At 30.1% G+C, this 14,713-nt stretch overlaps 2 protein-coding genes across 4 annotated transcripts; one reads left to right on the forward strand and one right to left on the reverse strand.

Moving 5' to 3' along the window:
• Window positions 1-314: 314 nt before the first annotated feature.
• Window positions 315-4,576, reverse strand: LOC111311833 (serine/threonine-protein kinase PCRK1-like). Of its 3 annotated transcripts, XM_089760390.1 has the most exons (7): window positions 4,246-4,418; window positions 3,984-4,156; window positions 2,999-3,477; window positions 2,137-2,397; window positions 1,733-1,908; window positions 1,565-1,616; window positions 603-1,272 (listed from the first exon to the last, which is right to left on the reverse strand). In XM_089760390.1, exons 3-7 carry the CDS (start codon window positions 3,377-3,379, stop codon window positions 814-816), a joined length of 1,329 nt encoding a protein of 442 aa, XP_089616516.1. In that variant the 5' UTR covers window positions 3,380-3,477; window positions 3,984-4,156; window positions 4,246-4,418; the 3' UTR covers window positions 603-813. The 3 variants fall into 3 exon arrangements, with proteins under 3 accessions (XP_022767323.2, XP_089616516.1, XP_089616519.1); XM_022911588.2 differs by lacking the exon at window positions 1,565-1,616 and having other exon boundaries at window positions 315-1,272; window positions 1,786-1,908; window positions 2,999-3,492; window positions 4,246-4,576; XM_089760393.1 differs by lacking the exon at window positions 4,246-4,418 and having other exon boundaries at window positions 2,999-3,492; window positions 3,984-4,124.
• A 5,796-nt stretch (window positions 4,577-10,372) lies between these two features.
• LOC111311835 (Translin family protein) lies at window positions 10,373-13,277 on the forward strand. The gene is made up of 7 exons (XM_022911589.2): window positions 10,373-10,776; window positions 10,879-10,975; window positions 11,071-11,186; window positions 11,274-11,318; window positions 11,874-11,899; window positions 12,172-12,307; window positions 12,883-13,277. The coding sequence occupies exons 1-7, from the start codon at window positions 10,407-10,409 to the stop codon at window positions 12,993-12,995; spliced, it is 903 nt and encodes a 300-aa protein (XP_022767324.2). The 5' UTR covers window positions 10,373-10,406; the 3' UTR covers window positions 12,996-13,277.
• The last annotated feature ends 1,436 nt before the right edge of the window (window positions 13,278-14,713 follow it).

The following is a 14,713-nucleotide window of genomic DNA, read 5'->3' on the forward strand; positions in this document are numbered from 1 at the left end:
GTTTATTATTATTATTATTATCAAATGTCTGTTTCATAATCATGATTTTTAATATGAAATTAACAAAGGGTTACTTTAAATGAGACAAAAGGATTAATCTAATTGTCTAACTTATGATATGAAAGCCTTTAACATGTTGTGAGAAGGCACCATTGAAACTTGTCACCTCTAGCATGTTATGAGAAGGCACCATTGAAACTAGTCAAAGTGTCAACAGAGACAGGGAAACCAAAAAAAATAAAATATTATTATTATAATGTTTTTTTTTTGGTAAGCTTTGCATTGGGTGAAGATCCTATATGGAGCACATGACATAATAAAAATCCCAAATATGTTTTTATTGTTATACATAGAGAAAATATGAGACAAATTGTCTTAGAAAAATACATGCTGTGAACATCTTGCCCATACATGTTTCCAAACCCAAAAAACAAAAAAAAGCTTCCCCAAGAAGCAAAAAGAATCACACAGTACATTTCAAGCCCAACACCCTCTGATATCTAAATGGGAATGTTACAATAATTTCCCATAAGAAGTTGCAGCAACTGAAAGCTTTTTCACATCTAGGTTTAGAGAGCAGCTTTATACATATTAACAAAGGATTTCAGGACAATTTTCCTTATGTATAATTGAATAGGATGCTTATTACATTGCTCAGTCAACTTCTTGCTAAACCCTTTGAAGCTCTATGAGGTTGTTTCAAGTTATATCTAACCAACTGAAAAGGCTGCAGGTGAGGTTAGCTTATATCTTGAAGTTACCTGCTGTTAAAATGTTCCTACAAGCTTTGGAGTCCATGACCGAAGAAATTTTTCACCACTTCTGAAATCTAGTCCTTTTATGTTTTCTTTCAGTTTCCCTAGAGGCATCCACGGATGGCACCACCTTCAATGGTGGTTCAGGGCTTCCGGATCCTGCTGATGCCTCCACTATCCGGTTCACCATTTCTAACACCTCACTCATCTTAGGGCGTGACTTTGGATTTCTGACTAAGCATCGGTTGGCCACACTTGCAAGCTTCTGGGCAGACTTAAGCTGGTATTTCCCTTTCAGTCTAGGGTCCAATATCAACTGGAATTTCTTCACATTAGATAGGTATGGCTTTACCCATTCCAAAAGCTTTTGCTCAGCCTTCGGGCGGTTTTTGTCTAAAGGGCGCCTACCGGTAATGAGTTCATAGAGGAAGACCCCATAGCTCCACACATCAATCTTGGATGTGAGACGTCCAGTCTGGATGTATTCAGGAGCAGCATATCCCATTGTTCCAACAACCTATTGAAGACCAACCGTTTGATGCTTGTAAATAAATTGATGAATAGACAGGAAACAATATCATGACTCTAACAAGCAATTTTGACTGCATAAACTTAATACTAAATACTAGACAAAAAAAAAAACAAAAACCATTTCTTTCTCATGTAATTTGAAATGAACCTGTTGTGTTTCCACTGAGTATCTAAGGGCAAGTTCCATAATCTTATAAGGTTGAAACCGTCCATTGTTTCAAATATGCTTTTAAGGCAAACCCAACAATATGAACAGAGTAATTAAATGCATCACTGACCACAGGACATTTGAGAATTAGAAACTTTTGGAGGTTTTCACCGGCAAGACACCTACCATAGATGATAAGAAAATTACGTTACTGTGTAAACCAGTTTACAAACTTTACATTATTAGAGTACTAAAAATGAACCCTGACATTGGCCACAAAAAAAAAAAAAAAAGAAACCTGACTAGGTGATACACTTCAAGAAATAGATTGATGATTTTGCCTGAACATACCGCTGTTGAAACATGAGTTAATCCTTCCGAAGGGCCCAACCTGGCTAATCCAAAGTCTGATAACTTTGCATTCCATTGCTCATCCAGAAGGATATTCGAGGATTTAAAATCCCTGAAGATGATCTGTATTCGAATATGATAAAGAAAACCTATATTAGTATCATGCAAAACAGTCTGGAAAATTTTCTGTAATAATTACCGGTTGAGGCAACAATGAGGTTCTCCTTGGAAGGGGATTTCAGGAAAAAATGCGAAGGTACAGCAGAATACCATGCAAATGCTGAGTGCAATGGGTAAGGAATTGGTCAAAAAACGGTTTATATCTGAACCGGAAATTTTATAGCATTATACCTGGAAATCCATTCCTTCATGTAGGTATGCTAACCCACATGCAGCATCTTGGGCTATTTTCAATCTCATTGCCCAGGCAAGAGTTGTCTCTGACCGGACAGATAAATGGTTTTCCACACTTCTATTGGGCATATACTCATATATCAAAAGCCTTTGGATTCCTCTTTCATCATCTTCAGCACAGTAGCCCACCAGCTTTACAAGATTTGGATGCTCAACCACACCAAGGACATTTACTTCTGTCACCCACTCCTTGTGCCCCTGTCAATTGATAGGTGGGATCTTAACGTCACAAAAATTAGTAATTCTCAGTTCAAAGTCACAGGAGCCATCTTATTTCACAGTATTTTAAATGTATGCATCATAAGCATTAAATAGAGTCTATAGAAGAGGAAAACAATCCTTATGCAGCAGTACCAACAACAGAGCAAATTTAATCAGGATTTTCTGGCGAAATATACACATTTCCTAATCTGTGTAATATCATTACTGGGACACTCTACCTAAACATCAGTTTTAATAGGACTTAGTCAAATTCATTGAGTGAGTATAACCTCCAGCTCTACCTGTTATTTACTAAGTTTATTACCAGACACAAAATAACGTTCCAGGACAGAAAATTGAATGAATATGGATTTAAATACACCATGCAGCTTCTTGTCAACAAGCAAGATCACTAAAGTGTAAAAAACTAAGATAGAACCTACAGAGGATTCAGACACATAATATGCATACAATATCAAAAGTTCTCCACTATAACAACTTATAATATCAATGATCTCTACCTACACATTTCAAAAGATTAATAATCAAACGCAATTCAGAAGAGAAACTTTCAACATGTAATATCAAGGAGCCTTGCCTGCAACCCCCTTTTACCAAGCTGTTTCACTGCTACTTCAATCTTTTGAGATGAATCATCAGGACCCTTAATAAACCCCTTGTAAACACAACCAAATCCACCCTCCCCAATCATGACAGAGCGGCTAAAATTCTTGGTGGCAGATTTAAGTTCAGAAACTGTGAACACTCTCAGATTGCTAGGTCTTTGAGACATGCTAGGAAAAGAGGACCTCCCCATGGACTCAGTGCTGATGCCTGAGACATTCTGAGAGTTTAATTCAGACCCAGACCGCCCTATTTCACGATCAGTGAATATAGAATTCATAGACCGATTTGAAACTGATTTGGGAGTCTTTGGTTCATCTTTTTTATCCCAACTGGGGAACATAAAACACTTCATAGCCCTCAAAGAATTAAAACACAATAACTTCCACAGTGCAGATCCAGATCTAGAAAGAGATAGATATGATGAAGCAGAACAAAGACTACCTACAAAACCTGCAAAGTCAAGAGCTAAATATAAGGAGAGAGTTAATTTTTGCAGAAGAATAGTTACGATGCTATAAGTTAAAAGACCAGGGAACCCAACGTTGATCTCTTTACATGCCAATAAGAAAAAACATGCCATGAACAACAAATTTTAAGGTAAGCTCAAATTCACATTTTTCGTCATGGTGAAGATTAGAAAAAATGCACGAGTTTAGAACCAACTAGATTAAACAAATTACTTTACAAAGCTATATCACACATAATGAAAAGGCAAAAGAAAGCAAATGCCAATAAAAAGGTTCTAAATTCTAATAATTCCAAGGAATCCTACATATTCAGTTTTATAGATATCATCACTTTTCTGAGCAAACCAATTTCCAAACGCTGCCTTTTTGGATCATAATCCACAAGTCAAGAAAAACAAAAGAAAAAAAAAACCCTAAGAATTTTGTTCCATATTTTCGTAACAAAAATCAGAATATAAGCCAAAAAGGAGAAATTTTCCTTGAGCTCACCTTCACTTTTCTTGGCTGGAAAGGCAAGGATTTGGCTACTAAACTTGAAAAAGCTCCCAAATTTAAGGATTTTAAGAGAAACCCATCAGTCCATTGTCCCCAAAAGACCTCAAAATGCTTGGAAATTTTGGAAGAACAGTGTCCAATTCTTTAGAAGTCAGCACACGGCAGGTCTGTAACAGGGGCAATAAGTCATCCAACCAACCAAAATTTATTAAAAAGAAAACTTTGCATAAAAAATTAAAAAAAAAAAAAAACTTACTCATGAATCTATTCAATACTCATGTGTGAAAATGGGTCGTTCGAAATTGAGAGGAAAAAAAAAAAAACAGCAGACAGAAAAAAGTGAATTGTTTTAGCGTTTAGCAAGGAAGGAGAGTAGAAAAGTCTTCTTTCCGTGATGCTTACGATGGATAGAGTCATCCATGTCAAGGTGGTCTCCAATACGAATTTTCGGAATCATTAAATACATTATCTTTACATCTTTTGTATTTTTAGTATGAAATGAATGAACCGCATTAGTGGTTTGCTGCGGATCTTTGGAATATCCAAAAATATTGAATCTTTTTCCTACAATAGTGAGTAGGTATGGTAATTTCTCATTATATCATATTTTATAATATATATAATTTCAGATACAATATAAATGATTTTAATATAATATAATATAAATATTTAAATAATATAAATCATTTAAATATTAATATAATATATTTATTATATATATTACACGTGATATAATATGATTAATATATTTAAAATTATTTTTTATATAAATATTATGATATGATAAAATATAATTAATATGATTATATACAAATAAAATAATAAAATATAATTAATTATCCAAATAACACAACATAATTAGCATGATAATATACAAATAATACGATTAGACATAATTAATTTTTTTATTTAAACAAAAAATATCATTTAAATTAATACTTAAATAAAATTTATTTAAAAACTAAATATTTATAATCTATTTAAATATCAAAATAATATGATAAATATAATTATTAATTTATTTTTTTAATAAATTAAAATAATTTTTAAAATTTTTTTATATTATAAACGGTATAATATCTTAAATATATTATTATTATTTTATATAAATATGACACAAATAATATCGTATCTTAATCATATTGACACAATTAAAATATAAAACATGATTATATTAAATTTATATATAATTTTTTATGTCATTTTTATATTATATTATTGTAATATATTTAAAATTGTAAAATCTATTGATGAGGTCAACACTATAAAAATATAAACTTTGATCATGAATATTTTGTATTTCAACACTTCTAGATTTATATTTTGAATAGATGGAGTCCTCTATTATTGACTTGTCTGACTCTCAACATTTTCAGTAGTGCTGGGTCATGAAGATTAAAAGAGTCAATTACGGAGCAACATTTTTTTTTTTAGCAGACAGAACATATCATTTGTTGAAATGTAGAGTCATTCATATTTTTGTTAATAATATTCTATTTTGGGTTCAAAGAATTTGGGATAAAGAAGTTGTTTAGTTGGGAATAAAAAAAAATGGTGTGAAGTTTTATAAAAGTTACTTTTAAAATTACAATAATTTTTTAAATTAAATATTTAAAAATTATAAATTTAAAAGAGTTTATGCCTATAATTTTTTTAATCAAATAAATAATAAAATAAAAAATTTAAAGATAAATTAAAAATTAAAAAAATAAAACAAAAAAAAGGGGTAGCAATTGTCTCCATCTTATTACAACCTTAACTATTCAGTTGAGTTTAGTCACTGCCTCATTAGTTCTTATACTATAATTTTTGTGTCTTAAACGTTGCAATTAAGGTGATGTTTTGTTTAAATTGGGTTAGCATGTTAACCGTTTGCTGTAAGTTGTAAATGATCAATCATGGCAAACATAAACGTAGGAATGTTAGTTATCCACCTACGTTAGTGAGATGAGAGTCGGAAGAAATTGTTCGGTTCCGTATTATACCAGTTGTGAACTTTCTGGAGGTGAATGAAAAGACCATTATTCTATTCAAAGCATGTGATTGTAAGAAATTTAATTGGAATTTTTATTTATTACATATGAATTACATTTTATGATTGAATGTTTATTTATAAATGACATAATTACACAATCAGAGAAATTCCCACCATGTTATCCAAGCAACTTTTAAATTGCATTTAGATGATAAATTTTTAAAAAATTCATTTGTAAAGAGACATTAAAATTCTAAAATGAAATTATCTTAGTTGTCAAAATTCTTGAATTTGAATGAAGAGTTTTTGGAACACTTAAAACTTTCTTTTCAACTTATATCTAAGAAGGTGGAATTTGTGAAATTTTTTGATTTGATGATAAAGAGTCAAAATTTATTATATTTTCTTGTTCACGCAGCTTTTTTTTTTTTAATTATAAAAAATCATTATAAAATTTATTTTTTTATTTTTTATATTATTAGTAATATCTACACATTATTACAAATTTAATGACACCTCTATTACAAATATTTTTTAAATATTTTTCCTTCCCCATCTTTAATATCATTATTTATTTATTATAATATTTTATACTATCGAATTCAAATATTTTAAATTTAAAAAAAAATAATTATCCAAACAATGCAATTACAAATTCTATTATTTTGATTTGATGTATTTTAAAATGCTAATATTTTAAAATTCTTCAAAATTTTAAAATTTTCTATTCAAACACATTTTTAATCTAGCTAAACAACAATGAAATATTAAGTCTTATATCTCTTACTTTTGGATCAGCTGTATGAAAATTCAAATAAGAGAATTAAGTTATATTGTAGTTTGAATCTTCTTACGTCACTCATTTTTATCAACAATCACTTTTTCATCTATTTTTTTAATCATCATATCATTTTTTATTACTTGTATCCATATCTTTTGTGATTTACCTCTTGATGTTTTTAATATATCATAGATTTATAAATTCAATTCTTCTAACAGGTGCACAACTAGGTCTATATTTCACATTTTCAAACCATCTCAAACGATTCTCTCTCATTTTTTCTTCAATTCGGACTATTCATAATTTTTTTCGAATCTCTTCATTTATGATTTTGTCTTTTCTAATTTTATCACATATCCATCTAAATATACTCATATTCGTTACGTTCATTTTCTTCTCATGTTGTTTCTTAACACTCTAACACTCAATTCTATATAATAATGTAGGCCTTACAGTTATTTAATACAATTTCACTTTTAATTTTAGAGGCATGTTGCAATCACACAATACACCTAACACACTTCACCACTTCGACCATTTTGCTTGAATCCTATGTTTGAAATTTGTTTCTATCTCAGTATCACTCTGAATAATTGATCTCAAATATTAAAACTAATTACTTTTTGGTACTCCTTCACTATCCAACTTAATCACATTAGTACCCATTTTCTTATTACTATTAAACTTACATTCCATATTTTTAGTTTTAAATATACTCAATTTAAAACCTCAATACTTCAATGTACTCCTCTATAATTCTAATTTCATATTAAGGCATCATAAGTTTTAGCAACTAAGATTACATCAGCAAATAACATACATCATAACATCTTATCTTGGATACGTCCAATGAGCTTGTCCATAAATAATGTAAAAAGGAAAAGACTTAGTGTTGAACCTTGATGTAATCTTAAGGTAATAGGAAAACTACCTGTCATGCCTTAAATCGTCATTACATTCGTTACCACTCCTTCATACATTATGTTGATGTACTTTAAAGGAACTCGTTTCTTCATTAAGGCTTACTAAAACACTTTTTAATGAACTATATTATATATTTTCTCCAAGTGGATAAATATCATACATAGACATTTTTTTCTTACCAAAAACCTTTCTAATAAAAGTCTCAAAAGGTGAATTACCTCTATTATAGAGCATCTTAGTATAGACCCAAATTGGTTTTCAAAAATAGTGACCTAATGTTGCAAGCTATATTTAATTACTCTCTCTTAAAGTTTTATAGATGACTCATAAGTTTTATTCCTCGATAGTTCAAATAATCTTGTACATCACCTTTATTATTGTATAAAGGCACAAAAGTGCTCTTCCTCCATTCTTTTGGTATATTTTTGGTACGTTAAATTTTGTTGAAAAGATTTGTCAACCATCTTATACCTATTTTATCTAAGCATTTTCAAACTTCAATATAAATTATATCCTGTCCTATAGCTTTCTTTAATCTTATTCTTCTCAAAGACTATTTAACCTCATAACTTTTAATGTTACACTTAAACACATAATTTACATCCCAAAAAGGTATATTCAACTCATTATATCATGCTCAAAATTGCTATTAAAGATATTATCAAAATAATCTTTCAATCTCTTTTTAAATTTCTCGTCATTCACTAAAACTCTTTTGTCTTTGCTTTTAATGCATTTAACGCCATTAAGATCTTTGCTCTTTTTATCCCTTATCTTAGTAATTTTGAACAATTCTTTTTCTCTAACGTTTGTCTCTAGTTTTTTTATATAACTCATCATGGATCATACTTTTTGAGTCTTGAATAGCTTTTCTAGTTTTTTTGTTTTTGCTATCTTCTATTTTCGATAACTCTCTTCATTCTTATTGCTTCATAATTTTTTATAACACTTTTGTTTAGTTTTAATTACCTTTTTCACATTTTTGTTCCACCACCAATATTCCTTTCCTAATGGTGCCTTACCCCTAGATTCCCCAAATGTCTTTTTAGTAACTTTTTGAATTTCAATTGTAATATTTTTTCACATTACTTTTACATTCTCATAAAGTTTCTAATCAATTTCTTTTACTAATTTATCCTTAAACGTTGCCATTTTGTCCTCCTTCAAGTTCCACCAATTAATACGTGGTTCATGACTTTGATGTCTCTTCTTTGATCCCTTAAGGTGAAATAGATCGAGTATTAATAGTCTATGTTGCGTGGCCATACTCTTATATGGTATAACCTTACAATCTTTACAACTATTTCTATCATCTTTTCCTATAAAAAAGAAATTAATTTGACTAGTATTTGATCCACTCCTAAATGTCATCAAGTGTGATTCTTTTTTCCTAAAACAAGTATTTAATATCATTAGGTCAAATGTAGTAGCAAACTCTATAATAGTTTTTCTGATTTTGTTTCTTTCTCCAAAGCCATATCCTCTACATACTATTTTAAAGTCATTACCATCCTTGCCTACATAACCATTCATGTTTCATCAAATAAATAATTTTTTTGTATGGTATGGCTTGTATTGTCTTATCTAAATTTTTTAAAAATTTTTGTTTACTCTTTTGATCCAAACCTATTTACAGGGTGTAAGCACTAATGACGTTAACAATTTTTTTTTCTAAAATAAGTTTAATAAGTAAAATTTTATATATTTTTCTTTTAACCTTAACTACATCATCCTCATATTATTATCAATAATTATCTCCACTTCATCTTTATTCCTCTATTTTCTTGTGTACAAAAACTTAAAGCCTCATGTTTCTATCTCTCTATCATTTTCCTTTACCCACTTAGTTTCTTATATACACATAATATTAATTTCCTTTCTAGTCATTGCATATTCTATCTCTATAAAACTTACTAGTTAATGATTATATATTTCAAGTAGTTAAGTATAGCTTATCCCTATGAAGTAGCTTTTTTTATTTGTCTACTCACTTAGTTTCTTATAGACACATAATATTAATTTCTCTCATAGTCATTGCATCTCTTATATCTATAAACTTACCGGTTAATGATACTATATTCCAAGTAGCTATGTATAATTTATCCTAATGGACTAACTTTTTTATTCGTGTTCGTTCACCAAAATATGAGAATCTTTATCTATTTATCATTGTACCTGGATGACGTTGTGATGCGTCATTTATTGGTGACGATCTAACAATTTTTGCATATTTAACACTACATTTGAGCTCTGATATAACGTGTCGTTAAGAGGTAATAATCCAACAAAAATTTTTATTTTAATCTTTCATCATAGTTTGATTACGTTCTATATTAACCATCAACCTATCATAATCCAATTTTTTTTATTTAGGTTTGAGACGGACAGTATGATATCACATAAGTGAATTTTACTCTGGCTAAAGAAAAATGTAAAATGAAAGAGTAAAAAATTAGAAAAATCTTGTACAATTTGGACAATGTTTACTTAATAAGTACCAACGATTTGTCTTTTTCTTCATATCATCACCAAAGGTAATTCATAAAAGTCAAATGTGAACTTGCTGAGTGAAAAAAAGTTTAATTTGATTTATAACTTTAAATATTAAAATGTCTACAAAAGTAAATTAAAAGGAAATTATTTAAAAATAAAAATACTTTATACATAAATAAATAAATATAAATAGTACAACACCAGTACTTGGGTGTTGGGATTTTGATGCATCGCCAACTTAAGTATGAAATCAGCGTTTCGAAACGTCTATTATTCCACGCTCTCTCGCTTCTCCTTAAACCCTAACGCCTCCATTCTTCATCTTGTTCCCGCCGTTTCCACTTTTAGTTCACCTCCTTCAAGCATTTTCAAAAACCTTTCCTTCCGTTCCCCTCTCACCGCTACTCTCTCTTCCGCTTCCATGGTCGGCGGTGACTCCGACGCGCCGCAATCCTCTCCTTCTCTGGAGAAGCAGTTCGAGAAGTTCCGAGTCGAGCTAGAAGACTCTGGAATCTTACGTGAACGCATACGCGCGGTCGTCTTGGAAATCGAGTCGGCCACTCGACTCATGCAAGCTAGCCTCCTCCTCGTTCACCAATCTAAACCAATTCCCGGTACAATTTCTTCTTTCCTTTTCTTTTTTTGTGTCTAATTTATTTGATTTTTGAAATATAACCTAAAAATGTTGGTTTTTTTTTTTTTGTATTTATATAAAGAGGTTTTAGAGAAGGCAAAGGCTCGGATTAATGTTTTAAAGGATCTATATAATAAACTTGCTGAAGTTGTTAGGGAATGCCCTGGACAATATTATAGGTGAGATTGAATTTAAGATTTTAATTATTTTAATTATTAATTTATATAGAATTTTTTGTGATTTTTTTTCTTTTTGTGGTGCTTGGCGTGTATAGATATCATGGGGATTGGAGGAGTGAAACTCAAATGATAGTTTCTTTGCTTGCTTTTATGCATTGGCTGGAAACAGGAACTCTGCTTATGCATACTGAAGCTGAGGAAAAACTTGGATGTATGTTTCAATAATGAGCATTTTTTTTCAAGTTTTTTATTTGTCTTTGCCAATGACTTCAATTGAGAAAATTGATTGTATTGGCAGTGAACAATTCGGATTTTGGTTTAGATGTGGAGGACTATCTTATTGGTAAGTTTTATACTTTGCTTATGTGTTGAAGAAGATTTTGTTGGGTTTTATTACCTAATTGTAGTGTTTGGTGTCTACTACATATTTTGATCTTATAAAACTTCAGTTTTATTTGAGTCGCCCGAAATATTCTAGTTATTTTAATAGATAGTTAATATTGTTAATCTCATAAATAGTTGGATGGAATTCCTCTGACATTGTAATGCCTTTTACTCTTTTTCTTTGTTAAAAATGTAGGGCCAAGTTAAAATTAAACTTCATTTTTCCATATTTTGGTTAATTTTTTCTTATTGAAGTGAAGATCTTCTTGTTATACAGATTGATACTTGTATTGAGATATTTTGAAGGTATTAAAGTTAGACTTTTATGTTGGTCCATATGTGAATTAAATGAAGCATTGTTGATTGTTATTGTTGTCTGATTACTGTTATTCTTCAGTGTTTGTGTTTTTTTGTTCAAGAAACAGGACATGACTGTTAATTAGTATCTGAATATGGAGGTTTGTTATGGTCCCAATTGAGTATACTGATATGGGAACTTTTTCTTATCATGCAGGTATTTGTTTCATGTCAAATGAAATGGTAAGAATTATGTCAGAAGCATTGCTGTCACTTGCTTTTACAATTGGCAAATGCATTATTTTCCTACTCTATTCTTCACAAATGTTTTAGTCAGATTTTAAAAGAAACTACAGTTTACTGAAACCTTGTGAGAATGTGATCATTCAGAATGAAACATTAGGGAAATTGAACCAGTAGTTGAATGCACCCTATGTATGATAGTTACCGCCAGCCTTTAAAGTAATCGGAAATTGTAGAAATCAGTTTCTTTTTTTTTTTTTTTGGTTTCACAGCCAAGATATGTGGTGAACCAAGTGACAGCTGGGGACTATGATTGCCCAAGAAAGGTGTTGACGTTCTTGACAGATCTCAATGCAGCCTTCCGGATGCTTAATCTCCGAAATGATTTCCTGCGCAAGAAGTTTGATAGTAAAGCTTAATCTTTCTTATCCTGTGCTTTGTGAATAGGAAGCATTTCACCTACAATCATTATAGTACAATTAATGAATCACAATTCAGAATTGTGAGGAGTCTGTCAAAATTTTATTGGAGCTTACATTTATAAATGAACTCTTACATAATTCTTTTTTGTGATTGGACAAGTGTAAGATTTTAGTAAAAAAAAAGGATAATGTCATGTCTGACCCTTAAATTATAGTGAAATGTTCAATGTGGTATTTGAATTTTAAAAAGCTCTAATGTGATGCTTGGATTGAGTCTTTTAAATAATATGATACTTGGAGAGTTATTTGTCCATCATGTGTCATTATTTGAAACTAGTCTCGTTAAGGGTGAGTATCACTTTAGTTAATAAATTCATAGTTTGAGTATTATATTAAAGATTTTTAAAGTCTATGTATTATATTAAACATTTCACTATAGTTTTAAGGACTATTCATAACAATAATCCTAAAAAAGTAGTAGTTAATATCCTTGCGAATTTGGTGTTTTAAGCAACTTCTTGTCATAGATTGAGTTCTTGGAATGCTTTCTCACTATTGCAGGTATGAAGTATGACCTAAGAAGGGTTGAAGAGGTCTATTATGATGTTAAGATTCGAGGCTTGGCGACCAGTGGGGATTCAGTAGGCGATCAAGGAACCCAAGGGCAATCATAGGTTGCAAAAGTGGTATATACAACTATTAACCCGTCCGACTTTCTTGACTGCTTGGAAGTCAGTTACTTTTGATCTTCTTTGTGGTCTGCAATGCCTGAGAGAGTTGGTGGTCCTTTGCTGCATGGTTTAAAGCCAAAATTTTGCTACCTAAACAAAGGGAAGAGGGTTAAATAGTTGTCATGAGAGTATACTTGACAATCCTAATCCTTTCCAATTTGTCTACTCTATCGATTGCTTAAGTTAGTCTTTTCTGGTATTCCATCAAATTAGTTGCTTCTGCCATTACTTCTTTTTTAGGACAATGTCTTTGTGGCCTTCCCTGCCATTCATGGTTAAGCTTGGTATCAGGTTCTGCATGGTTTTATTTACGCATATAATATTTGTACCCGACTGTCACACGAATCCATGATAATGCATGAAAATCCAAAATATGGTGGGTTAGCTGGTGCTTATAAACATTAGTTAAGAATAGATTAAACACTATTTAAACAAAAAAATCTCGCATTTAATGCACGATTTTCATCAAATTCAAGAAGAGATTTTATGGTGTGTCGAAAATATATTTTGCTTATTAATTATCAATGTTTTTCGTCAATTACTATGAACTGATGATCATTGGCAATCAACAATGATTAGCCATATGATTAGATGACCATTAACAATGATCACGATTAACACTTGATAGTGATTCTCAGTGATTAAGATGATATTTTCGTTGGATGGTGAGTACCAATATTTCGCTATATTTTTAGGATGTGTTTGGATGAAAAATTTTAAATTTTGAAGAATTTGTAATTAACATTTTAAAATGTATCAATTTAAAATAACAGAATTTATAATTATATTGTTTGGATAATTATTTTTTAAAAGGAAATTTTAATTATTGAAATTTGATGAGATAAAAAATAATTATAATAGATAAATAATTATATTAGAGATAGAAAATCACAATACTAAAAAATATATATGTAATATAGGTTTCTCAGATTTGTAAAAATGTGTAGATATTATTAATAATAAAAAAAATTAAAAAATAAAATTTAAAGCTAGTTTTTTAGTTAAAATTGAAAAAAAAAATTTATTTCTTACTATACAATTAAGAGATTTCACAAATTTCACATTGGGGTTTGAAAAGAGAGTTTGAATCATTCAAAAATTTTCATTCAAATTGTAAAAGTATTGATAATTTTAATTTTTATAAGATTAAATAAAATAATTTTATTTTAAAATTTTTAAAAATTTTCTTCGAATGAAATCACTACTAGAAATTCTTCGTAAAAAATTTAAAGTTTAACGTTCCAAATGCATGAAAGACAGGTTGGAAATGTTTCCCAAACCAATTTGACAAAAAAACTTTAAAAAGAAAGAATTGCCAATAATGTTTGTAAACAAATGTCCAAAATGTGGACCTTAGGTTCCCTTGAATTGGGTCCACAACCTCCAAAGGCCTAAAGTCGAGCTATTGAGTGGCTACTGGTGGCTTAAATCCAAACACACACCTATCTATATTCTATGGGCCGACCCTACCTACTTCTTACCTATCCGAAACCACAACCAATCACACCCATCTGCCGCATTTACTCGCTTCCAAACACGCCCTTATACATCAAACGCCCATTACATCACCCTCATCCGTAAATCCTACGTGGAAAATAAAAAAAAGCAAACATAACATATAATTATATTTTTAATTAATTTTAATATCCTGTCGATTTTTA

Source organism: Durio zibethinus, chromosome 1 (assembly GCF_047325235.1).
Source record: "Durio zibethinus cultivar Kanyao isolate XHJ-2024 chromosome 1, ASM4732523v1, whole genome shotgun sequence".
Taxonomy (NCBI): Eukaryota; Viridiplantae; Streptophyta; class Magnoliopsida; order Malvales; family Malvaceae; genus Durio; species Durio zibethinus.

Bases quoted from the DNA above. Each gene is read 5' to 3' on its own strand.
- LOC111311833 (XM_089760390.1), bottom strand. From the start codon at position 3,379: ATGAAGTGTTTTATGTTCCCCAGTTGGGATAAAAAAGATGAACCAAAG. The intron at 1,909-2,136 runs GTATAATGCTAT...ATTCGAATACAG, and splicing joins ATGAAGGAATGGATTTCCAG to ATCATCTTCAGGGATTTTAA. The intron at 1,617-1,732 runs GTTTCTTTTTTT...CATCTATGGTAG, and splicing joins GAAGTGTATCACCTAGTCAG to GTGTCTTGCCGGTGAAAACC.
- LOC111311835 (XM_022911589.2), top strand. From the start codon at position 10,407: ATGAAATCAGCGTTTCGAAACGTCTATTATTCCACGCTCTCTCGCTTC. The intron at 10,777-10,878 runs GTACAATTTCTT...ATTTATATAAAG, and splicing joins CCAATCTAAACCAATTCCCG to AGGTTTTAGAGAAGGCAAAG. The intron at 11,187-11,273 runs GTATGTTTCAAT...TTGTATTGGCAG, and splicing joins AGCTGAGGAAAAACTTGGAT to TGAACAATTCGGATTTTGGT.